General features: G+C 39.5%; 1 protein-coding gene across 7 annotated transcripts in view; it reads left to right on the top strand.

Annotated features, from left to right (window-relative positions):
- Window positions 1–27365, top strand: part of LOC144379232 (uncharacterized) — a 97940-nt gene that overhangs the window by 50146 nt on the left and 20429 nt on the right. For 5 of the 7 annotated variants that reach the window (XR_013441825.1, XR_013441826.1, XM_078056557.1 and 2 more), the window contains 3 exons: window positions 11859–11910; window positions 13353–13517; window positions 20192–20357. Coding sequence is in view for 5 of the 7 variants with exons in the window: in XM_078056557.1 (XP_077912683.1) it covers window positions 13469–13517; window positions 20192–20357 (215 nt within the window). In the remaining 2 variants the exon portion in view is untranslated. The remainder of the gene's footprint in view (window positions 1–11858; window positions 11911–13352; window positions 13518–20191; window positions 20358–27365) is intronic. The other 2 variants (XM_078056558.1, XM_078056556.1) reach the window with 1 other exon arrangement.

The following is a 27365-nucleotide window of genomic DNA, read 5'->3' as shown; positions in this document are numbered from 1 at the left end:
TATAATTAGTTTCAACACTTACAAAAGGAAGTGACAGACTTGCCTCCGAAATTGCCAGGGAGTGCACCTTTGCCGCTTATGAGATGCACGCCACACCAGGCAAGGGTGGGTGCAACACAGGGCTCAGCAAGAAGCAAGAGGGACCAGGACAGAGGTTTCCTGAGATTGTAGATGTGTCAGTCTCTGTCCAGGGATAGGTTAGAAATAGTGAACTTAGTGCTGTCCCTGGTCCTTTGTAAATCTTCCCAGCAAACTGTGAGATTGCCTCACCTCCTCAGATATTTGCCTTTATAAGTGGTTTCTCTGTTCCACGCAGTTGTATCCTTTCCCTCTGTTGGCTTTCTATCCACATATAAACTCACTAAGTGTCTTTCATTTTAATAAAACAGAGAAACCAAACCAACCAACCAACAAACCCTCTCTTGTCAAAATCCTCCCTTGTTAGCCCCACATTCTTCTTATTTTTTTAATGTGCTTTTCTCCCCTTTCCAAGCTATTTAAGCCAATATGGACATGGTTTAAAGTGTCAAATTATCTTCGAAGGTGTTTGACAACAAACAACGGTCCCTGCTCCTCTGCTGCTTCTTACTCCTTAAAAACAGCCACTTTCCACTCTTGTAATGATACATGCATTTTAAAAATTCATCTCCACATCTCAGAATCACACTCTTGTTCAAATTTTTTCAGCTTTGGCATTTAGGAGCTCTTTCAGATTGGCTCATGTGTCCCTTTTGTTGTCTGAGCACTTCCTTACTTTCTGGCACTATACTTAACTTTTCTCCAAGCTCATCTTATATTTTCCCTGCCTAAGCCCTAGAATCAGCCATCTCTCCAAAGAGCTCTGGTTTTTTTCTATTGGAGAATAGTTTTTCGAAACCAAGATCTGGACACAGGTGTGTTCACTGGCAGGGAGGGAAGACACTTCTTTTAGACTTTCTCAGTGGACAGAGCTAGGAAATGTATGCATGCATTCCTATGTATATACACATATCTATAATTATCTATCTATTTACCCACCTATCTATCCATTGCATATTATCTTAAACATAAGGTCATACTGATATCCTCAACTCTGACTTTGTATCACAGGATTTATTCTAGCCTCTCCCCTTGTTTATTTGTAACTTTTTCCTTTAGCTGTGAGGAACCTGGTTCCTGTTATCTATTTTCAAAAACAATTTTTCCAGCCCTAGAATAGACATGAAGTACTTTCAGAATTCTTAACTTGTATTCCTGTAAGAAACCAATTTTCAGACCAGAGCACAGTGTTTATATACAATTCTTTTCATCTTTAGCTTTATAGTTTCCAATCAAGATACCATTTTCCAAAGTTATGTTAGATCAGCTCCTTCCCCTTTCAGAAAGGTTATGTCGTGCATTTGTAATACAGTTAGATTCATTTCCACAGTCTGCATTCCATCCTAGGATCCTTTAATATCCTGGTTGATTTTTTTAAAATTTGCATACATTAAAGTTCATTCTTTCTAATATACAGTTCTATGTGTTCTGAAAAAATGCAGAGTTATGTATATACCACTCCAGTGCTATGTAGAACAATCCCATCACTCTAAAAATTGCCTAATCTCTAATTCAACTTTTGATTGCGCTATCAAATTCCTTTAAAGAGTTGTGCAATACCGTATCCTCCACCAGGGGCTCCATTGACTCACAATTATGAGGCAGTAGAGCTATATCTGAATATCCATTGAAAATGGCTGGAAGGATGGGTTAGATGAGAGTTACTGGGAAGTTGATGGAAGCAGGTGCCACATGGGGACAAGATAAATTCTAGAGGACATCAGAGAGAGCAATTAACTGTGGAGGTCTGACTGTATGGAGGTCTTCGGCCAGAGAACGTGCTGGTTATCAATTTATTGCTTCTCCGTTCCCTTCATGGACTTATCTGTTAAAATGGGTCTGGGCCCTTTAAATATTTTTACTTTGGCAGCTGTCTCAATATTTTGTCGGTAGAGGGCGCTAGAGAGAGAGAGAGAGACATTGAAGGAGAACTGGGTTTATCTTCAGCTCCTGTCTTAAATAGCAGTGGTGTGGCTGGGAGCCCCAGACAGCACAGCCTTTACCCCAGTCCCAGTTGTTGCTCTGCATGGCATACTGGGGGCCCTATTAGGCTGCCTGTCTAGTGAGCTGGATGTTCAGACTTTGTCCTATTCAGTGGCTCCAAGCTGCTCTGGTCCAAGCCCTATGCAGAGGTGTGCTAGGTTCTTGCAGAGGGAAGCTTCTGCAGGTCGCAGCCAGCCCCCACAGCACCCACAGAGGCAGCCCAACCCCCTCTGTGCACACCTCCCTCACCCCTCATTAGCTTTGCCTCACCTGTGTCCTGACATGGACACTTTGCCTTCCAGGCCTCATACCTGCAGTGGCCCTCTGCTCTCTGCCTCTCTCTGTACCTGTTTCCCTTTGTGCACCCAGCCTGCCCACTAGCTCTAGCTGGCCCGTGCCCAGAGGGTTGTTTCTGCTTTCCTGGCAACTCTGCGCCATCTCTGGCCTAGGCAGATTCTCTGCCATCAAGAGGGCTGTGATCACACCTTCTTCAATGAGCTTTGAAGTTTGACCTCCTCCAAGTTTTTCTTTTTTTGGTTCTTTCCCTTGGTTATTCATTATCCCTTATAAGAGCTCTTCTTCCATCTTTATAATTACTCTCCTATCATTGCTCAATAATACTTTATATTAAGCTTCACCTGTTTAAATTATCCTGTGGTTCCTGCTCTTGATTTGACTATGACTAATTAAAATCTGTTCTCACTGGGAGAGGGCACAGGTGTTCTTGGTCTTTTGTTAAATCTCATTTCAAGAAAGAGAAGAAAGTGATTTCCTGTCAGGAAACTCGATGGTAATACTGACCCAGGCTCTCTGGGTAGAGGATCCAGTTGGTAGAGAAACCCTAACTGTACTCAGGCCCCAGGCCCTAAGTCCTGGCTTGTAGCTCAAGGTAGAGTTCTGAGAGAGGGAGTTTCCTGTATGGTGAAGGGACAGCTGCTGAGTACATGTCATAACCTGAGCTGGTAAATGTTCTAAACTTTTGTCAGACTTCTGTCTATGGTGGAATAAGAGGAGTTATTGTGGAAACGGTATTACTTATACTGAGGAAAATAAGGCTTTTTTTCATTGAGCTTGACACTTAAAAATGGCATAGTAGCCATATAGTTTCTAAGTTAGAGGCATGTTTTAACATGAAAAAAGGAGGGGATTCTTCCTTTTCTTCTTTTTGATTCCTGCCAATAATGCATTTCTAATGTTTTCTTTAAAAAGATTTTTTTAAAAAAATTTTAAGTAGGCTCCACGTGGGGCTCAAACTCACAAACCTGAGATTAAGAGTCACATACTCTACTGACCAAGCCAGCCAGGTACCCTATCTAACTTTTTCTTTCAAAGAAAATTTCCTGGGTCTGAAAAGGAAGTTTGAAGCTCTTGTAAGATTCTGCTGACAGACTGATCTTACCTTAGATTTCTTGAGTGTCTGTTTCTCTTATTCTGCATAGTTTCTGGTTTTTACCTTGTTGCGGTTTGAACAGTCTTGTTAACATAGCAGTATTATTTGTTAGCCATGCTCTAATTAAACAGTGAAGCTGAGATCCTCCAATGTTCCTTATTTTTTTTTCAAATTTTTATTTAAATTCTAGTTAGTTAACATACAGTGCAATATTGGTTTCAAGAGTAGAATTTAGTGATTTATCACTTACAACACCCACTGCTCATCACAAGTGCCCTCCTTAATGCCCATCACCCATCTAACCCATCCCCCACCCCTTCCCTCCATCAACCCTCAGTTTGTTCTCTCATTAAGAGTCTCTTATAGTTTGTTTCTCTCTCTCTTTTCCCCCCTCCCATATGTTCATCTGTTTTGCTTCTTAAATTCCACATATGGGTGAAATCATATGCTATTTGTCTTTCTCTTACTGACTTATTTTGCTTAGCATAATATACTCTAGCTCCATCCATGTTATTGCAAATGGCAAGATTCCATTCTTTTTGATGGCTGAGTAATATTCCCTGGTATATATATACCATATCTTCTTTATCCATTCATCAGTTGATGGACATTTGGTATCCTTCCATAATTTGGCTCTTGTTGATAATGCTGCTATAAACATCAGGGTGCATGGACCTCTTCGAATCAGTATTTTTCTATCCACTGAGTAAATTCCTAGTGGTACAATTGCTGGATTGTAGGTTAGTTCTATTTTTAACTGTTTGAGGAACCTCCATATTGTTTTCCAGAGTGGCTGCACCAGTTTGCGTTCCCACCAATAGCACAAAAGTATTCCCCTTTCTCTGGATCCTTGCCAACACCTGTTGTTTCTTGTGCTGTTGATTTTAGCCATTTTGACAGGTGTGAGGTGGTATCTCTTCATGGTTTTGATTTGTATTTCCCTGATGTTGAGTGATATTGAGCATGTGTCTGTTAGTCAACTGGATGTCTTTCCTGTGTCTGTTAGTCATCTGGATGTCTTTTTTGGAAAAATGTCCTTTCATGCCTTTTGTCCATTTCTTGACCGGATTTTTTGTTTTTGGGTGTTGAGTTTGATAAGTTCTTTATAGATTTTGGATAGTAACCCTTTATCAGATATGCCATTTGCAAATATCTTCTCCCACTCCATAGGCTGCCTTTTAGTTTTGTTGATTGTTTCCTTAACTGTGCAGAAACTTTTTATCTTGATGAAGTCCCAATAGTTCATTTTTGCTTTTGTTTCCCTTGCCCCCAGTCATGTGTCTAGTCAGAAGTTGCTGCGGCCAAGGTCAGAGAGGTTGCTGCCTGTGTTCTCCTCTAGGATTTTGATGGTTTCCTGTCTCACATTTAGATCTTTCATCCATTTTGAATTTAGTTTTATTTATGGTGTAAGAAAGTGGTCCAGTTTCATTCTTCTACATGTGGCTGTCCAGTTTTCCCAACACCATTTGTTGAAGAAGCTGTCTTTTTTTTTTTTCATTGGATATTCTTTCCTGCTTTGTCAAACCTCCAATGTTCCTTAAAGATCTCCTTGATTAACTCAACCACATCTATAAATCTCTGATGACTGTATCAGATAGCAGTCTTGCTCATAAAACAAGGTGTATAAACAATGTGAGATGATTACTCACAACAACATAGCTAAAGAAGGAAGGAACAAAAAACTCATCTGAATATGGGAGAATTGTTTAAAGGACTTGGCATCTTTCCCATTGTTTTTCTATATTTGTCCTCATAATACTCAAGTGAGGTAGGAATTACTTTGGAGATAAGAAAACCAAGCTAAATAAATTGGGAAGATTTGTTCAAGAAATTGTTAGTGTTCACACTTAGACTGGAAGCTGTATTCTAATTCTCTGGCTGGTATTCTTTACTTAAATATTTACTAACTTTAGCTTTTCTTCAGTATAGGAAAGAGCTGACTATGCAATAACTAGTTTTTCTTGAATGAGATAATTTCTTTTTTTCTAAATCATCTGTCAGGAATTGTAAAAATTAAGTATTATTTATAATAATAATGATGATAATAAAGCAGTAACACTTGCATAACATTCTATTGTTTATAAAGAATTTTGACCTATATTATGCAATTTCAACACCTCAAAAATATTTGCTAGGTAGGCAGAAAAAGTACTTTTCTATTTTATAAAGGAAAAAAAAAATAAAGGCTCAGAGAGGTTCTGACTTCCCCAAGGACATACATTAGTGTTCTGGTAGAGGCTGAATTTGAACTCAGATCTGACTCCTATTTTCCTAGCCATTCTTTCCTCCATATATTACATAATAGCCAAAGATATGTTCAGCACACCTGTTGTTCAACAAATTATATGCACCCAGAGGTCTAGTCTGGTGGAGAGAACAAAGCTTCTAAGTGTTCCAGGCATGAGTCTAATTCGGAAGTCAAGTAGAAAAAGAGTGGGCATAAACTAAAATTAAATACAATTCTATAACATGTCTTGTGATAAACACACAGGCTTATTATGTAGATAAAGTGCCCTCAGATATAGTACCCCCATATGTATAATGTAGATATTATTATTTCTCTCATTTTATATACATAGGAACAGAAGCTCAGAGAAGTTAGTAAATAATCTAAATTCAGATCCCTCTGATTCCAAAATGTGTGCTTTTTTTGGCTTAATGTAACTGACTTCAAGAGAGATATCCATCTGGGAAGTTTCTTCAGAGAGCAAGGAAAAAGAGCTGGCCCTCTTCCACCAGCTTGACTGCAGAATGAGGCCCGTCTTTGAAAAGGATTAGTTTATTATTAGAGAGTGGAACCAGGGAAGCCACTAGTCTTTGTTGATCTGATAGGCAACAGAGAGGACATCACCATTCATAGCCTTATAACATGGGCAATGCTTCTGACTTCTTTGTCCCTGGTCAAGGATAGAAACAAAACAAAACATACATTCTTTCCAAAGTTTGTCTACATCAATAGACAAATTTAGGTTAGATCGTGTCCATTAGCAAGAGCACATGGTCATTAAGTGTAGCAGAAGTATAATTGGCTATACTACTTACATTTATATTTCTCCTTAAAAAAATTGCTGAAAGTATGAAGTTAGGGGCACCTGGGTGGCTCAGTCAGTTACACGTCTGCCTAAGGCTCAGGTCTTGATCCCGGAGTCCTGGGATTGAGCCCCACACCCGGCTCCCTGCTCACTGGGGAGTCTGCTTCTCCCTCTGCCCCTCACCCCACTTGTGCTCTCTCTCTCTCAAATAGGTAAATAAAATCTTTTTTAAAAAATGAAAGCATGAAGTTGAATTCTAGGTGGTTAAGTGAGCATAAAATGAGACTTTGTATTCTTTGACTGAACTGTGTCTTTCCCTGTGTTTATAATGATGCATATTTCAATGGCACATTCTGGATTTTCTGGGACAGTTTCTGATTTCAAGGTACTTATTATTTTCCCCAAAAAGCATTTCTGCTTATCTGGGTCTAGATTTTTGATGCAGAAAGTAGTAAATATATTGCATGTTGTTCCTGAAGGCATTTCAGTTGCCATCTCTCACCTTTACTTTCACAGTTTTCTGCTGTATCATCTGTTGATTCCTGCATTAAGAATACAAGGTAACAGGGGCACCTGAGTGGCTCAGTAGGTTCAGAGGTAACTCGATTCCAGCTCAGGTCATGATCTCAGGGTCCTGGGATTGGCCCCCGAGTCAGGCTCCATGCTCAGCAGGGAGCCCGCTTGAGGATTCTCTCTCTCCCTCTGCCTCTGCCTCTCCCCCTGCTTGCTCTCTTTCTCTCTCTCTCTAAAAACAAACAAACAAACAAACAAACAAACAAACAAACAAACAAACAAGGGAACACTGTAATTTACCAAAACTGTCCTTAAAATTAAATTAGAATTAATTAAAATTAAATGGAAATTGCAGCTATTATCCAAATAAATCAGGCAAGATAGCTTTCTAGTGAGTCCTCCCCTTCACCCAAGTATATGGGTACCTGGGGAGGATAGATGAATTTTGACTTGAACCATAAAGTACACTGTCTAGTTTTATTAATTTCATGAGATAACTATGCAACCTGCCCCTGGGGTTTTTCTGGTGATGAAATTTTTCTTACTGTTTTCACATTTTGTTTTGCAGCTGTGCATCTCTCTCTCTCTCTTTTTTTTTTTTTCCTAGCTAAAAATCCATATAAGTACCAGAGTTTATTTTTAACTAATCATAATTGTGAGTGAAGAATCATGGACAGAGAGGGACACCTGGGTGGCATGGTTGGTTGGTCTGACTCTTGATTTCGGCTCAGATCTGATCTCAGGTCATGGGACCCAGCCCTGTGATAGGCTTCACCATCACTGCAGAGTCTGCTTGAGTTTCTCTCTCCCTCTCCCTCTGCCCCCCCCCACTAAAATAAATAAATAAATCTTTAAAAAAATCATGGCTGGAGAACGTTTTGTTTGCTCCTCGAACGCTTTCTTAAAATCAGTAATTAGCTAAAGTGAGTCTTAAACATAAATACTGAATTTTAATGAATATGTCTTCTTTACAGTTCCTCAGAGGCTTTGGTCTGTGAAGTTATCCTCAGTATGGCAGAACCTATCACTTAGAAACAGTTTGAGGAGAAAATGCCCATGTATAGAAATGAATATATTTTTTAAGATTTTATTTATTTTTTTGAGAGAGAGAGAGAGAGAAAGCACATGAGCCAGGGGAGGGGTAGAGGGACAAGTATACTCCCTGCTGAGTGGGGAGCTTGACTTGGGGCTCAATCCCAGGATCCTGAGATCGTGACCTGAGCCAAAGGCAGATGCCCAACTGACTGAGCCACCCAGGCACCCCTAGAAATGAATACTTTTTTAAAAAAGTAAGTGAATATTGAGCCTATGTTTGATTAATTCAGTTCTGAGATAGTTGTTTACTGTTACATATTCACTGACAGACTTTGTTCTATCAGGAAGGTACATTTTATTATGCTAAAAGTGTATTTACTCTAGATTGTTAATAGGTTTTGAATTCATAAACTTCTTTAATGTATATGTATGTGCTGTTTGCAAAAACATATACAATACTCTTGTTTATAGAATACTTTGGCAATTTATAAGTGAAATGTAGGGATTACTCACATAAATTAGGAGTTAGAGCAGAGAAGGCCCTGAATGATATAATGGAGTCAAGCTCTTACAGGGGATTGAGGGAGAACCAAGCCAAGGCAGAGCAGAGCAAGGAGGCTTTTCATTTGGTTATCAAACGGCAAACAGAGGTGTAGTTGTAAGTATGGAGAATAAATGAACATTCAGAAAACAAATATTTTAAAATATTTCATGCTTTGGGATATTCTCTAATCACACATGGGAAATAGCAGAGAACATTTTTCCCATTGTGAGTAATTCTTTGGAAATTCAAATACTGGTCTTTGAGGGAGACAGGGCATATGGAGCAATGAGCTTTTTCTAAACTCAGCAAATGTTGAATCTCTGAAGAGAATTTGAATTAAACGGAGTGTTGGCATTAATGCACTAGCTAAAACATGAATAATCTGTGGATTTATTCTCATTGGTTCCTTTCTTTAGAGGAAGTACAATATGAATTTTTTTGAAAAGATTTTATTTTAGAAGTGCCTGGGTGGCTCAGTCAGTTAAGCGTCCAACTCTTGATTTCAGTGCAGGTTGTGGTCTTGGGGTCTTGAGATTGGCCCCGTGTTGGGCTCTGTGCTGGGCTCGGAGCCTGCTTGGGATTCTCTATGCCCCTCCCCAACTCTCACTCTCTCTCTCTCTAAAAGAAAAAAATAAATACAAAAATAAGGATTTGATTTTTTATTTTTTTAGATTTTATTTTTAAGTAATCTCTACACCCAACATGGTTTTCAAACTCACAACCCTGAGATCAAGAGTTGCACACTCCACTGACTGAGCCAGTTAGGTGCCTGCAGTATAAATTTTTAAAAAATCAAGGTTAGAAAAAATATTAAATAATACTACGAAGCTTATATTAAAAAAAAAAAAAAAGCAGTGCCTCTCCCTCCCCACAGCTGAGGCTTTTAACTCTTTGGCAGTTTTCCAGTACTGCTGTACTGCTATTTCTTGGTTTATAAATTTTAGGCTTTATCTATTAACTCCATACACACATATACGTCCCTTCCCCTATCCTCTCCCCCCCGCCCATCCTCTTAATATAATCTAACCTAATTTCTAGCTAATTCAATGTTTAGTATTTACATTATTATGTACGTGTTGGTCATTGGTAAGCCAAGTGAGTGTATTTCACTACTTTTCTTTCATTGTACAAACTTTTGTTTTCTTTAGGGTTAAGAGTTGCCTAGTTTTTCATCCTATCAGTTTTCTGTCAATCTAACCAACTGTTTCATTAGGTTTTCAGATGCTTATCAATACTACATTTAACATTTCAGATAATTTATTGATTATCTCTGTCCTCCTGCGTCTATCTGGACTGCTTGAGGCCTAGGTTGTCATCTCAGGACTGACGATCTTTACTAGTTTGTGACGGTCCCTGTTTCCCAGCTTCCATATTTTCTTCTTTTGGTCAGGTCCCTCATTTTGCTGGGACCCATCCTTCAGTAGCTTCCTGAGAAGGAGTGCATGGACATCTTTGCACATTTACCCTCAAAGGTGATTGTTACTTAAAGATAGGAATAGAATTCTAGGATGAAAATAGCTTCCCTTCAGAACAGAAAGGCATTGTTTTCTGAACTCCACTGCTATCAAGAAGCTTATGCCTATTCTGATTCCTGATCCTTTTTATGTGATTACCCCCTTCCACAACTCTGTAGAGATTTTAAGTTTTTTCTTAGTATCCTGAAATTTTATTATGTGACTTGGGGTAAGTCTTTTTTATTCATTGGACTGGGCATTTAGTGGACTTTTTTTAATCTGAAATTGCATGGCTAAATTTCATGCTTTTTAGCCCTGGGTTATTTTCTTGTTTGATTTATTTGATGATTTCTTCCCATCGGTTTTTACTCCCATTTTCTCTTTCCAGAAATCCTATCAATCAGTTGTTGGAAATTCTGAAATGATCCTTTAAGCATCTTATTTTCCCCCTCCTATTGTCCATCTTTTGTTTCTTTTGATTTTACTTTCTAGGAGATTTCCTTGCTTTTATATCTAACACTTTTATTGGATGTTTTTGTTTATTTCAAGACCACAGTTTTAATTTCCATTTAATTTTAATTTATTTTTCTTGTTCTGATTATTTCGTTTTTAAAACAACCATCCTTCTCTTGTTTCATGAATATAATATCTTCTTTTATCTCTCAAATGATATCAGTTACAATTTTTAATAAAGATTTGTTTTGTTCCTTGCGTTATCTTTGTTTTCTCTGGGATTTGTTGTTGATGCTGGAGGTTTTCCTCAAATATCTTGTAGTCATTGGTTATCTACTTCTATTTTAATAATAATCTAACACTTTTCTCCAAAGGTAAGTAGGGTATACTAATTTATTTGTTCAAATATATTTTATACTTACTAGACAGAATTTTATTAAATTCTCTATTTGCTCACATTTAATGATGAGACGTGAAATGCTTCTTTTTATGCACAGAAAATACTCATGTTTCTAAGTCCTTAACCTTTCTGAATGTCTACAGGGTAAATTGTCTGCCTGCTTCTTGGTATCCACCTCTTTGGATATTTAGGGTTTAGCTTCTTTTGCTCAACAATATCTGTTACCATTTTTCCATCTGTTTCCTAGCTTTCAAAAATGTGTTGTTTTTCCTCTGCTGATGTTCATTTCCTATTTGCTCTTGAGGTTTGTACCATTTTTTGGTGGGATTCCCCTCCTCCCCAAAAGGAGACAAATACATCTAGTTTATCTGCCATATTTAACTGGAAGTCCCTTACTGGTTTTTGATTTTGGCAGTCTGGCTCATGGATATGAAGATGTCTTTTATGTCTCTGAAATACTAAATTAATTAAAAAAATGACGGTTTTGATTGGCCAGCATTATTTTCTTCCTTCCTCTGGTAAAAGCACTTACATCATTACTTTGAGTGAACTGTCCCTTCTCCAATCCATGTGATTCTGTGGAGCTGCCAGTCACAGGAACTCAGCCCCTGCACAGGTATGGGCATGTGATCTAATCAGGAAATTGGTTTTACTCTCATGGGAATATGACTCCAGAGCAGAGACAAATAGAGACCAAGAGTACAGATGGTGCTGAGTTTTCTTATTGGTGACCCCTAGAGGGATGGCCCATGATTGTATTAGCCTGGGTCCTTTGCTGGACACAATGAAAACAACTTTGCTACAGCCGGAAAGGGATTTAATGGGAGCATATTTATGGTTTGTGAAATTTTTGAGAAGATTTTAGAATCAGGTTCGAAGAATAATCAGTTACCAAGTATATTAGTTTCCCACTGTTGCTGTAACAAATTACTACAAACGTAGTGGTTTAAGACAACACACATTTATTTTATTATAGCCCTGGATGTCGGATGTGTAAAACCAAGATCTGATCCTTCTGGAGGCTTCAGGTAAGAATCTGTTTCCTTACCTCTTTTCAGCTTCTAGAGACTGCCCCCTTCTCTCATCCCTCTGGGCTCTTGCTTTTGTTGACACATTTTCTCTCTCTCTGATCTCCAGTCTCCTTTTTATAAAGACTCTTGTGATTACAGTGGGCCCATCCAGATAGTCCTGGATAATCTCCCCATCTCAAGAACCTTAATTTGATTACATCTTCCAAGTTCCTTCTACCATGTAAAGCAATGTATTCACAGGTGCCAGGGATTACTACATAGATCTTTCAGGAGCCATTATTCAGCCCACCACATCAAAGAGAGCTAAATAGCCATGAGCACAGCTGGATTACAGTGCAGCATGGTCATAAACCCCTGCTGCTGCCCACATTGAATATGCACAAACAATGCCATCAGCTGAGACCCCAGAGCTGTCTTGATTCCTCCTCCCCGCAATCAGGGTACTGATTATTACTTTGTTATCCAATATCTGTTCTCTTCTCTTCTTAATAATAGAATTTTCAGATAGTCATAGGACTGCCCAGAATAAACACCTTCCCAGCCTTCCTGCAGCTAGACAGCCATATGACTAAGTTTTGGCAATGAGGTGTAAGTGGAATTGTCTTGTGGAAGCTTCTGAGACACTTTGTAAGGAGGTAGTTGGGATTTGCCTGGTTCTTTATCCCTTCATGTGTTCTGCTGCCATCTTGGACCATGAGGACCAGGGCCACACCTTAAGGATGGTAGAGAGTGAGTAGAATGAGCCTGGCTTGCAGGGAACTTCATGAAGTAGGGCTGCTATACCAACTCTGGACATCTCCCCTTCAGGCTCAGTTTATGTGTGAGAGAATTAAAATTCTATTTTGATGAAGCCACTGCTTTCTATCATGTTTAATGGAACTTAATCTTAAGTGATACGCTGGGGCTTTCTTGTTCAACTCTTTCTTCAATTGCATGAGCTGCTCCCGTATCCTTCTCATAAGCTTTAGCTTTTTTTTTTTTTTTTTCTTCTTGAGTTAGAAGGATACTGTTTCTGGGCCTGCTGGAAAGAATTTTACCAGCCAAAGGAAGGTTTAGAATGTCACATACTGATAGCATCACAGTGATTCTATCATAGTCAGAAAACTGATTACTGAAACCACCAACCTAGCAGTTCTCAACAGAGGTGACACTATATACCCTTGGGACATTTTGAAAATTTGTTGACCCATTTTGGCTTGTTAAAATGATTGGAGGATGTGCTGGCATTCCGTGGGCTGGGGCCAGAGATGTTCTGCAGTGTACCAGACAAACTTACACATCAAAATATTGTTCTTTGAATTGAATGAGACTTTCGAATGTCCCACAGGACTTTCACGTATGTATAAAACTTACAATTATCTGTGCCTAGAACCCAACTCTATTTTATATGAACCCTTATGTAGTTTTGACATATTTTTTAAGATCACTGAATTTTCCAGGAACGTACCTACTATGTAAGCCGAGAGGAGATTGCACACTGTTTGCTGGGGAATGCAAGAGGCATTCACTATTTTGAAAACAACGCTGCTCATGGTGTTTGAGTCTCCAGTGCAACATGACAGGCATTTGTGGTTGTTACATTCACAGTGATTCTACCCACAGAGGTAAGCTCTGAGTGCCTAGGAGTTTACATTCTGGGATATATATCACTTTATTTTAAGTGTATTTTATTTATCCTTTATTTTATAGTTAGATCATTATACTGGTTTAAAAAATATTTCATGTAAATTATATTACCTATGAATTCCATTTTAGGAAAGCAGAGGAGGCATTACAAAATGCTTGTTATAAAAAGGGGACATTGGACCTGAGAGAGCTCTGGCCAGTAAAAACAAGATGATGTACTAGTGCAAGTAACATTGGGGGAGGGGAGGTGATGTCAAGTCTGTTTCCCACAGCTGGTAGGTATGAGTTCTTTGCACCTGGGGAGACTCCCTTGATAAGGCTCAGGGGCTTCTCTAAACATCTCTTCTTAGCCCTCAACATTACTTTAACTCTGACCAGGCAGATCATAGATTACTCCTATATCCCTCCAGTGGATTATTTTGTAACTGACCTTGCACACCACTCATCTCTGTTCAGCTTCCATATCATTCTCTCTGTGACATTAGAAATCAGTATTTTTAGATGCTGAATCCAGATAAACCCACATAGAAAAAATAAATCTGGTTCCACTTTTACTTCCTGTACGTGATATCATTAGCATATTTTCCATATATGAATAGGGACTGTCGTGTACCATATGTTATTCATCATATGGCATTATGCCTGTTTCAAGGATATTTTAATATAGCACAAAGGCAAAAGGCTTAAGCTGAAATGTGTGCTGTGCATTGTGGTTTAAACTTTCTGGTTATCACGAAGCCTGAGAAAGTTAGCTTTCTACATATATGCCATAGAATGAGCTCTCAATAAATTACCTAGAAAAAATAACTGAGCAGGAAAAAGTTTGGGCAAAATAAAAATAAATTATTAGAATTTTAATTTAATCTTGGCAGGGCCTCAGAAGTTTTGTGATTATAGGCCATTTTACTAGATGGGCAAAGAAGAAACTGGGAAAGAGCCTGGCTAACAAGGATGTAGGAAGGCATGATTTCCCTATTCTAGTTATTAAAGGCTTGAAAATTAGACTGTTGAAAGCACAATATTGCATATTGAAGATACTTTCATTAACTCAAGAAATAGTTATTGAGGCCCCTTTATGTATCAGGCACTTTGCTAGTTCCCCGGGGGGAAACAATGGTGAGCAAAGACAAACACAATTCCTGACCTTGAGGAGTTTAACCATAATTTTTAAATGTTAAAAAATAAATTTAAAAACCACTTATTGTTATATATTTACAAATAGAGATAGATACTGTTAAGCAAAGGAATCTAAAAAATCTAAAACAAAGGACACTGACTACTCTGGATTTTTTCCAGATACACCTTCCATCTTTCTGACCCTGTTTTTCTACAGCCTTCATCAACAGGCAACTCTGGTCTCAGGTTGGGTTTGTCCAATCAGAAGCATGAGCAGGAGGTTAGAGGGTGGGAGCAGAATAAGGTCAGGCTATTTACTCTCTCCCTCTCAGTATAGACAGACTTCTTTCTTTGCTGCTGGGTACAGCTATTCCCTCTGGGTTCCAAAAACCCACCATCCTTTCCTCCTTTAGGTGAGGGGTGATAAGGGCTTCCTGTTCTTGCTAGCCCATGATGCTTTACCATAGCTGGCTGGCTTCCTTTAGTGGGACCCATATCTCTGTAAATGGTCCCTTTGTTGAACTCATCCTAACAGCACCTGGACTGATACATTAGCCTAGACCAAAGTGCAGTGGGGCTGTTGATGGAGAAGAGAGCACTGTAGGTAAAGGGAGGAGCCCTGGAGTGGAAGTGTTTGAAGAAAGGACCATATAGCCAGAGCATAGAGAGGGAAGGGGTGAGATGATGGTGGAGGGGGAGGCAAGGGCCAAATCCTAGGTCATAGGACTTAATGGATTTCCTTTTTTTCCTCTTTATTTTGGCTGCTCAGCATTTGAAACTCCTTCTTGTGTTTGGGGAATTCCCCACTTTAGGAGTATTGGTGGGAGGCTGGCCGGCTTCCCATTATAGAAGCTCACCTCCAGGTGGCTAGGTGTATTCACAGCCAATCAAGAACACCCACCCCATTTTTAGATCTGGAGCCAGAAGCAGAACAGTGAAGAATTTTCTTCTCCTCTTGGCAGGTCTGGCTATGACTCGGGCAGTGCTTTCCAGGGTGTTGGCGGTGCAAACTGTGGCATCCATTTCCTCAGCTTGGCCCTCAGCCTTCTGGGTGGCTCACATCCTTTTTCTTAATTTCTTTGTTGCCTGAATGGGCCAGAGTCAATTTCTTCCAAGAGGCAACCTCCTTTTAATAAATGTTTTTGCTCTTTAAATTGGCCAGAATCAATTTCCGTTGTTGGTAACTAAGAAACCTGGTAACTAAGTACACTGTGGTAACTAAGAACTTTGTGCCTTAATGACCTGGCTCAATGTTTTGACCTTTACCATAGAAACAAAGGGAGACTATTTAAAGCTTTTAAGCTGCAGGAATAGAGCAGTGCCAATGACAGATCAAGCTGCATTTTGGAAAAATCTTTCAGACTGCATTGAAGAGGGTCCAGATTAAATGTAGGGAAACCATGAAATAGGTGATGTTGGTTTAGACCAAAGAGGTCTTGCAGTGGAGACAAAGAGAAGTGCATGGACCTGAGGATTGTTTAGCAAGTGAGCTTCTATGATTAGATGTGGGGGAGGTTAAGGAAAAGAGAGGCATCAAGGATAATCCTCAGTTTTCTGTTTCCTGAACCAGTGTTGACTCTATAGGTTCAACTACTTTGTTTAAAGCCTTGATCCCTACTGAGGACGTAATGGTTGGTCAAAATTATTTTTTCATCCTTCTATGCTTTATATACATGCATAAACCTGTTGGAGTTAGATAACAAATTGCACATAAAGTGTCTTCAGATCCAGACTCTGAACTCGGACCATGTTTCAATGCTTGGCTATCACCCATGAGGAGAAACACAGTTGGTCTCTGAGTCACACTGTTAAGTAGTATTCAGTGCTGAGGACTCATCTGCAACACTCACATCAACATATCCTTGGGCTCTTATGAGTAGGAGGAAAACCTTTTTAGAGAAGCCAGAATTAGGCTGCCATCTGTTGTGCATGGGCTTTGCTTCTTACACATAATTGGTGAATAAAACATTTAACAGGTGGTAGCTGGAAAGTGATATGCAGCATCTCCATTCATGAGAAAACTCTAAATTTTGTTTTCTGTTTAAGGACATTGCTTAAATGCCCTTCTGGGTTTGTTTGTACATCCTCTGTTGAATGAATTATAAAGTCCACTAGCATCAGCACTTACACCATGACCTGACATCTGGAAATTGAGAAACTGGTGTTTCTTACTGGTGTTCACAACCTCCTCAATGGGAGTCAAGCCATATTTAATACCTCTTCCAAACTTGACTTATTTACAGCTTCCCTCAACCAAAATAATAAAATTTCAATTTATTGTGTACTTATTTTGTACCAATTACTCTGTCAACCACTAATAAATATATTTTTATACACCCCTCCCACACCATATATTTATTTAATTCTCACTCTAACCATGTGAAATAGGTATTGCTGACCCAACTTTACACATGAGGGAATTGAGGTCCACATTTAGAAATCCTAATCTGAACTCACTAGTATGTTACTGGGCCCATGCCAAATCACTGTGCCATAAAATCATGTGACTTATCATTTGTCCCTCTCCTTTATTCTGCATTCCCTCAACTGCTATCAATCCAGAATGTATTATATTGTTTTGAAATTGAAGACATCATGTTATGTATTCTTAGAGATAAAAGCATAGACAAATAAGTTAATGAATAAGTAGAGTAAGGATTTAAAGTAGTTAAGGAATTGAAAATTTAACTGGTTAAGAGAAGTCATCAGGATCTCTGATCAATCCAGGAAAGTTGGTCTAACACTTTTCAGTGGATTCTTCCCTCTGAATCCTATAAATTAGGGTGAGAAATAGGATCAGAAGATTTTTTTAAAAATTAAGTTAACTCTACCCCCAATGTGGGGCTCGAACTCACAACCCCAAGATCCAAGAGTTGACAGAGCCAGCCAGGTGCACCTAGGATCATAAGCTTTTTTAAGACTTTGTTTATTTATTTGACAGAGTGAGAGCACAAGCAGGGGGAGTGGTAGGGGAAGAGAGAGAAGCAGACTCCCCAATGAGCAGGGAGCCAGACATGGGGCTTGACATGGGGCTTGATCCCAGGACCTTGGGATCATGACCTGAGCTGAAGGCAGATGCTTAACCGACTGAACCACCCAGGTGCTCCAATCAGAAGCTTTTTAAAGCATTACACAAGGGGCGCCTGGGTGGCGCAGTTGGTTAAGCATCTGACTCTTGGTTTTGGCTCAGGTTGTGATCTCATGGGCTGTGGGATCGAGCCCCACATCGAGCCCCACATCGGGCTCTGCGCTCAGCACAGAGTCTGCTTGAGACTCTCTGCCCCTCCCCTGAAAGCTCTCTCTCTCTAAAATAAATAAATAAATCTTTAAAGAAAAAAAATAAAACATCAGACAATCTCCACTATAATAAAGGGGATATACTGGCCCTGGAGTCAAAATACGGGGTTTGAATCCCAGTTTTGAATCCTAGGTTTATTACCAGTTGTGTGAAATTGGGCAAATCACTTGACATCTTAGTCTCTGTCTCCTCAGACGGTAGCACCTTTGTTATGGAACATTTGTATTAAATGAACAACTTTTACAGAAGTTATTTATCAACTATAAAACATTGTACAAATACAGATATTATTACCTTACTTGAGGCCCTAATGTTTGAATTTTTGGAAGTCAAGTCTAGGGCAAATGATGTCTGTGTTCCTATAAACAGAGCAATGTTACTAACAGCAATACCAACCATCATGGCAATTTTAACTTTTGCTCCATCTTCACGTTTTATTTTCTTCTTACAACAACACTGTAAGGCATTGCCAGTGTATAAAATTTATAGAACAAGAAGCTGAAATAAGTTCTCCAGTGTCAGAGAGAAAATCGGAAATAAAATCAGGATTAAATTCTATCTTGCATTGTACATTTCCCCTCTTTAGAATAGCTTTGCTTAAGACCATTTATGGGAAAAAAGCATCTGTGGTTAAATTTAGCAGATAATGTTGAAAGATGAGACTAGGAGAATATATTTAGAGAGAGAGTCTACTTAATATGAATTGTTATCTGCTAGCAAAAAAAAAAAAAAAAATTGGGTTTCAGGTATTCCTAGAACTCAGTCTAGCAAATTATTCATTACTAAGGGAGAAAGTCTGTGATAACTGTACCTAAAAATTTTTTAAAGCATCTCAACTTTGAATTTATATCTGAAAGTGATTTTTTAAAAGTGATTTCTTTTTTTTTATGCAAAGTGTCCCATACTTATTGATATGTCTACATGGTGCATTAGCAAGCCAACAAAACAATACATAGTTGACTATCCAATGATTCTTTAAAGTTAACATATAAATTTTTTGCCTTTTCCAGGGCGCCTCAGTGGCTCAGTTGGTTAAGTGTCAGAATTCTGATTTCAGCTCAGGTCATGATCTCAGGGTCGTGGGATTGAGCCCTGTGTCGTGCTCCATGCTCAGTGTGGAGTCGGCTTGAGATTCTCCCTCCCTCTCCCTTTGCCCCTCCCCCCTCTCTAAAATGAATATATAAATCTTAAAAAAAAAAGTAAATTGCCCTTTCCAAATATAGGCTGTAAGCACAAATTGTTTCATTATTAGCCTAAGTGCTTTGGTTATCTTAAGCATGAAATATTTTTATCTCTATTTGTATAACCCATAGGATTTAAGCAAAACATTGAGGGAAGGGGAGCCAATGCACATTGTTTAGTGGGACATTTCATTTTACAGGTGTATTTTGGCTTGGAAGTTGTCCAGTTGAATGTGTTACTGATAAAATGGATTAGATTATTCTTACACTGTTACTGATATTTCTATGCGGAGGGATATTGATTTCTTTAACACTCTTGGGCTTTTCTATGCTTCTTTAGTCTTTTCATTCCAAGAGAGGAAGGATGACATTGTTCTGTTAAATTTGAGAGAGGAACTGGGCTTGCATAGTCCTATCCATTTGTAGAGACACTATTTGGTATGTCTTGCTAGCTTACAAAGAACCCCTTGAATACTTCCTTGCTCCCAGGGATGGGTTGCCAGGCAGCAGGATGCCTGCCTCTGGCCACAGGCTACAGGTGGAGGGAAGAGTACTTTGGGCCAATGAGATTTTCTCTCTAGAAATTTGAATAAAGAAATAGAGTCAGTCTGGCCATGATACCTATGTACTGGCCATTGCGTTCCTCTTATGTGGTTCAAGAAGAGAAGGCTATACTGCCAGAAGAGGACGATAAAGTAGGTCTAGAGAAGAGAACCGCCTGCATTCTGATGGTTTTCCAGTTCTTATTTCCGGTTCTTTTCTGGGGCCTGGTTGAATTCCTGACATTAGATTCTATGAGATAGCTGTTTCCTTATAATAAATCTTCTCTTCTTGTTTTTGCTAAAGGTAGCACTAATTCTTTTCTGTTACATGTGCTCTAAGTATCCTAAATGACACATTATTTAGTGGTCATTAATAAAGTAAATAGTCTTACACAGACTATTTGAGAAGGAGGCTGCTGGTATATGTATTTATTGATAAAGCCATTTTAGGTGGTACAATGACATTTTATTTTAAATATCCTTGTTTGGTTTAACTGATAAAACATTATTTATAGGGGGAGGAACAAGATGGCAGAGGAGTAGGAGACCTAAATTTCGTCTGGTCCCAGGAATTCAGCTAGATAGGGATCAAACCATTCTGAACACCTACGAACTCAACAGGAGATCGAAGAAAAGAATAGCAGCAACTCTCTGGACAGAAAAACAACCACTTTCTGGAAGGTAGGACGTGTGTGCGGAGAAGTGAATCCGAGGTGATATTCGGGAAGATAGACGGCAGGGGAGGGGGCCTCCGTCAGCCGCTACCGGCAAGTGATAGAGCTGCGGAGCACAAAATCGGAACGTTTAGAAGTCTGCTCCGCTGAGGGACGTTGCTCCAGTGGCTTAGCGGGGGGTGGAACCCTCGTGGGACAGTGTGGTCTCAGGACCCTTGGGGTCACAGAAAGACCAGGGGTGCCTGAGTGCGGCAGAGCTCCCAGGTATAGAGCAGGGAAGCCGGCTGCACAGACGGAGCCGAGGAGGAGCGGGCTCTCAGCTCAGGGTTGCCATAAACCGTGATCTGCGGCACAGTCGGGCCACTGCTCTTGCAGCAGAGACCCAACAAGCGGCAGATCTGGGGAGACTCTCCTTCCTCCCCCGGGAGGAGCAGCGCAGGAGCTCACCGCAGGGATCTGCTGGGTTTGGAGACTCTACACAGGGGTCGGGTGCCAGAACTAGAAACACTGGGTCACAGGCCGGGTGAGCACGGAGTGCGGCCGGAGACTGGGGAGCCGGGAGTGATTGACTGCTTTTCTCTGGGGGCTCACTGAGGGGTGGGGCGCCGAGTTCTCGGCTCCTCTGAGCGGAGATTGGGAGGCCGCCATTTTCACTCTCGTCCTCCAAAGCTGTACAGAAAGCTTGCAGGGAACAAAAGCTCCGGAGAGCAAACCCGAGCGGATTACTTAGCCCAGAACAGCAAGGGCGGGGCAATTACGCCTCTGGCAAAGACATTTGGGAACCACAGCAACAGGCCCCTCCCCCAGAAGATCAGCAAGAACAACCAGCCAAGACCAAGTTTACCAATCAATGAGAACGGCAGAAATCCAGCGCTAGGGGAATAGTGCACATAGAATGCATGGCTTTTTCCCCCCTGATTCTTTAGTCTTTCAAAGTTAATTTTTTAAATTTTCTTTTTCTTTTCTTTTTTTTGTTTTTGTTTTTCCCTTTTTCAACCAACATCTTATCAATCCCTTTTTAAAAAATTTTTTTTATTTTTCATTTTTAGAGTCATATTCTATCCCTTCATAGTAGTTAACCTTGTTTTTGATATATATATAAGTTGTTATCTCTTTAAAATTTTGGTAAACAGATTCTTCTAACAGACCAAAATATCCCCTAAATCTCTAGTGTATGGCTTTGTTCTAGTCTCCTGCCTGATCACATTCTCTCCCTTTCTTTTTTTTTTAATTCCTCTTCTTTCTTTTTTCAACCAACTTCTTATCAATTCCTTTTACAAAATCTTTTGTAATTTCAGCCTTTATAGTCATATTCCATCCCTTCATCATATTTACCCTTATTATTGTACATATATAAGTGTTTCCTTCTTTAAAATTTTGGGAGGCACTTCCTTCTAACAGACCAAAATATGCCCAAAATCTGGTGTGTGGCACTGCTCTGTGCATCAGCCTGATCATATTTGATCATATTCCTTTTTTTTTTATCCTTTTCTTTTTTTTTCTTTTTTGTTTCTTTCCCTTTCTTTTCCCCCAGTTTCGGGTCTCTTCTGATTTGTTTAGTGACTATTTTTCTGAGGTCATTGTTACCGTGTTAGCATTTTGTTCTCTCATTCATCTATTCTCCTCTGGACAAAATGACAAGACAGAAAAAAACCACTTCAAAAAAAAGAACAAGAGGCAGTACCAACTGCCAGGGATCTAATCAATATGGACATTAGAAGATGTCAGAACTAGACTTCAGAATGACGATTATAAAGATACTAGCTGGGCCTGAAAAAAGCATGGAAGATATTAGAGAAACCCTTTCTGGAGAAATGAAAGAACTAAAATCTAACCAAGTCGAAATCAAAAAGGCTATTAATGAGGTGCAATCAAAAATGGAGGCTCTAACTGCTAGGATAAATGAGGCAGAAGAGAGAATCAGTGAGATAGAAGACCAAATGATGGAAAGTAAAGAAGCTGAGAAAAAGAGAGATAAACAACTACTGGATCACAAGGGCAGAATTTGAGAGATAAGTGATACCATAAGACGAAACAATATTAGAATAATTGGGATCCCAGAAGAAGAAGAAAGAGAGAAAGGGGAGAAGGAATATCGGGGCAAATTATAGCAGAGAACTTCTTTATTTGGGGAAGGAAACAGGCATCAAAATCCAGGAGGCACAGAGAACCCCCCCTCAAAATGAGTAAAAATAGGTCAGTACCCTGACATCTAATAGTAAAACTTATGAGTCTCAGAGACAAAGAGAAAATCCTGAAGGCAGCTTGGGAGAAGAGATCTGTAACCTACAATGGTAGAAACATTAGATTGGCAACAGACCTATCCACAGAGACCTGGCAGGCCAGAAAGGACTGGCATGATATATTCAGAGTACTAAATGAGGAAAATGTGCAGCCAAGAATACTATATCCAGCTAGGCTGTCATTGAAAATAGAAGGAGAGATAAAAACTTCCAGGACAAACAAAAACTAAAGGAATTTGCAAACACGAAACCAGTCCTACAAGAAATATTGAAAGGGGTCCTCTAAGCAAAGAGAGAGTCTAAAAGTAACATAGACCAGAAAGGAACACAGACAATATACAGTAACAGTCACCTTACAGGCAATACAATGGCACTAAATTCCTATCTTTCAGTAGTTACCCTGAATGTAAATGGGCTAAATGCCCCAATCAAAAGACACAGGCTATCAGATTGGATAAAAAAACAAGACCCATCGATATGCTGTCTGCAAGAGACTCATTTAGACCCAACGACACCTCCAGATTGAAAGTGAGGGGGTGGAAAACCATTTACCATGCTAATGGACACCAAAAGAAAGCTGGGGTGGCAATCCTTATATCAGACAAATTAAATTTTAAACCAAAGACTATAATAAGAGATGAGGAAGGACACTATATTATATTTAAAGGGTCTATCCAACAAGAAGATCTAACAAGTGTAAATATCTATGTCCCTAACATGGGAGCAGCCAAGTATACAAGCCAATTAATAACAAAAGCAAAGAAACACATTGACAACAATACAATAATAGTGGGGGACTTTAATACCCCCCTCAGTGAAATGGACAGATCATCTAAGCAAAAGATCAACAAGGAAATAAAGACTTTAAATGACACATTGGACCAAATGGACTTCACATATATTCAGAACATTCCATCCCAAAGCAGCAGAATACACATTCTTCTTTAGTGCCCATGGAACATTCTCCAGAATAGATCACATCCTAGGTCACAAATCAGGTCTCAACCGGTACCAAAAGATTGGGATCATTCCCTGCATAGTTTTGGACCACAATGCTTTGAAACTAGAACTCAATCACTAGAGCAAAGTTGGAAAGAACTCAGTAACATGGAGGCTAAAGAGCATCCTACTAAAGAATGAATGGGTCAACCAGGATATTAAAGAAGAATTGAAAAAAATTCATGGAAACAAATGAAAATGAAAACACAACTGTTCAAAATCTTTGGGATGCAGTAAAGGTGGTCCTAAGAGGGAAGTATATAGCAATACAAGCCTTTCTCAAGAAACGAGAAAGATCTCAAATACACAACCTAACCCTACACCTAAAGGAGTTGGAGAAAGAACAGCAAATAAAGCCTAAACCCAGCAGGAGAAGGGAAATAATAAAGATCAGAGCAGAAATCAATGAAATAGAAACCAAAAGAACAGTAGAACAGATCAACGAAACTAGGACCTGGTTCTTTGAAAGAATTAATAAGATTGATAAACCCCTGGCCAGACTTACCAAAAGCAAAGAGAAATGACCCAAATAAATAAAATCATGAATGAAAGAGGAGAGATCACAACCAACACCAAAGAAATGTTTCAAACAACTATAAGAACATATTATGAGCAACTATATGCCAGCAAATTAGATAATCTGGAAGAAATGGATACATTCCTAGAGATGTATCAACTACCAAAACTGAACCAGGAAGAAATAGAAAACCTGAACAGACCTATAACCACTAAGGAAATTGAAGCGGTAATCAAAAATCTCCCAACAAACAAAAGCCCAGGGCCAGAAGCCTTCCCAGGGGAATTCTACCAAACATTTAAAGAAGAATTAATACCTATTCTTCTGAAACTGTTCCAAAAAATAGAAATGGAAGGAAAACTTCCAAACTCGTTTTATGAAGCCACCATTACCTTGATACCAAGACCAGACAAAGAGCCCATCTAAAAGGAGAATTACAGACCAATATCCCTGATGAACATGGATGCAAAAATTCTCACCAAAATACTAGCCAATAGGATACAACAGTCCATTAAAAGGATTCTTCACCACGACCAAGTGAGATTTATTCCTGGGCTGCAAATTTGATTCAACATCCGCAAATCAATCAATGTGATAAAATACCTTAGTCAAAGAAAGAACAAGAACCATATGATCCTCTCAATAGATGCAGAAAAAAGCATTTGACAAAAGTACAGCATCCTTTCTTGATCAAAACTCTTCAGAGTATAGGGATAGAGGGTACATACCTCAATATCATAAAAGCCATCTATGAAAAACCCATAGCAAATGTCATTCTCAATGGGGAAAAACTGAGAGCTTTCCCCCTAAGGTCAGGAACACAGCAGTGATGTCCACTATCACCACTGCTATTCAACATAGTACTAGACATGCTAGCCACAGCAATCAGACAACAAAAAGAAATCAAAGGCGGGCGCCTGGGTGGCTCAGTCGGTTGAGCGTCTGCCTTCAGCTCAGGTCATGATCCCAGGGTCCTGGGATCGAGCCCTGCATCGGGCTCCCTGCTCGGCGGGAAGCCCGCTTCTCCCTCTCCCACTCCCCCTGCTTGTGTTCCCTCTCTCGCTGTGTCTCTCTCTGTCAAATAAATAAATAAAATCATTTAAAAAAATAAAAAAATAAAAAAATAAATAAAAGAGGTCCCAGAGAGCTCTCCTGCCCTCTTAAAAAAAAAAAAAAAAGAAATCAAAGGCATCCGAATCGGCAAAGAAGAAGTCAAACTCTCACTCTTTGCAGATGATACAATACTTTATGTGGAAAACCCAAAAGACTCCACCCCAAAACTGCTAGAACTCATACAGGAATTCAGTCAAGTGGCAGGATATAAAATCAGTGCACAGAAATCAGTGGCATTCCTATATACCAACAAGACAGAAGAAAGAGAAATTAAGGAGTCGATCCCATTTACAACTGCACCCAAAACCATAAGATACCTAGGAATAAATCTAACCAAAGAGGCAAAGAATCTGTACTCAGAAAACTATAAAATACTCATGAAAGAAATTGAGGAAGACACAAAGAAATGGAAAAACGTTTCATGCTCATGGATTGGAAGAACAAATATTGTGAAGATGTCAATGCTACCTAGAGCAATCTACACATTCAATGCAATCCCTATCAAAATACCATCCACTTTTTTCAAAGAAATGGAACAAATCCTAAAATTTGTATGGAATCAGAAAAGACCTCGAATAGCCAGAAGAATGTTGAAAAAGAAAAGCAAAGCTGGTGGCATCACAATTCCGGACTTCAAGCTCTATTACAAAGCTGTCATCATCAAGACAATATGGTACTGGCACAAAAACAGACACATAGATCAATGGAACAGAATAGAGAGCCCAGAAATGGACCCTCGACTCTATTGTCAACTAATCTTTGACAAAGCAGGAAAGAATGTCCAATGGAAAAAAGACAGTCTCTTCAACAAATGGTGTTGGGAAAATTGGACAGCCACATGCAGAAGAATGAAACTGGACCATTTCCTTACACCACACACAAAAATAGACTCCAAATGGTTGAAAGACCTCAATGTGAGACAGGAGTCCCTCAAAATCCTAAAGGAGAACACAGGCAGCAACCTCTTCGACCTCAGCTGCAGCAACTTCTTCCTAGAAACATCGCCAAAGGCAAGGGAAGCAATAGTTCAAAAATGAACTATTGGGACTTCATCAAGATAAAAAGCTTTTGCACAGCAAAAGAAACAGTCAACAAAACCAAAAGACAACCGACAGAATGGGAGAAGATATTTGAAGACATATCAGATAAAGGGCTAGTATCCTAAATCTATAAAGAACTAATTAAACTCAACACCCAAAGAACAAATGATCCAATCAAGAAATGGGCAGAAGAGATGAACAGACATTTTTCCAAAGAAGACATCCAAATGGCCAACAGACACATGAAAAAGTGCTCAACATCGCTCGGCACCAGGGAAATCCAAATCAAAACCTCAGTGAAGGGGTGCCTGGGTGGCTCAGTCATTAAGCGTCTGCCTTTGGCTCAGGTCATGATCCCAGGGTCCTGGGATCAAGCCCTCCATCGGGCTCCCTGCTCTGTGGGGGGCCTGCTTCTCCCTCTCCCTCTCCCGCTGCTTGTGTTCCCTCTCTTGTTGTGTCTCTCTCTATCAAATAAATAAATAAAATCTAAAAAACAGAAAACAAAAAACAAAAAAAAAACCTCAATGAGATACCACCTCACACCAGTCAGAATGGCTAAAATTAACAAGTCAGGAAACGACAGACATTGGCGGGGATGTGGAGAAAGGGGAACCCTCCTACACTGTTGGTGGGAATGCAAGGTAGTACAGCCACTCTGGAAAACAGTATGGAGGTTCCTCAAAAAGTTGAAAATAGAGCTACCATACAACCTAGCAATTGCACTACTGGGTATTTACCCCAAACATACAAATGTAGGGATCCAAAGGGGCATGTGCAACCCGATCTTTATAGCAGCAATGTCCACTTAGCCAACCTATGGAAAGAGCCAAGATGTCCATCAACAGATGAATGGATAAAGAAGAAGTGGTATATATATACAATGGAATATTATGCAGCCATCAAAAGGAATGAAATCTTGCCATTTGCAATGACGTGGATGGAACTAGTGGGTATTATGCTGAGCAAAATAAGTCAATCAGAGAAAGACATGTATCATATGATCTCACTGAAATGAAGAATTCTTAATCTCAGGAAACAAACTGAGGGTTGCTGGAGTGGTGGGGGGGGTGGGGTGGGAGGGATGGGGTGGCTGGGTGATAGAC

The sequence above is a fragment of the Halichoerus grypus genome, chromosome 10 (genome assembly GCF_964656455.1).
Source record: "Halichoerus grypus chromosome 10, mHalGry1.hap1.1, whole genome shotgun sequence".
In the NCBI taxonomy this organism is placed as follows: domain Eukaryota; kingdom Metazoa; phylum Chordata; class Mammalia; order Carnivora; family Phocidae; genus Halichoerus; species Halichoerus grypus.
The sequence above is the reverse complement of the archived record's forward strand: the minus strand, read 5'-3'. Positions and strand labels throughout refer to the sequence as shown.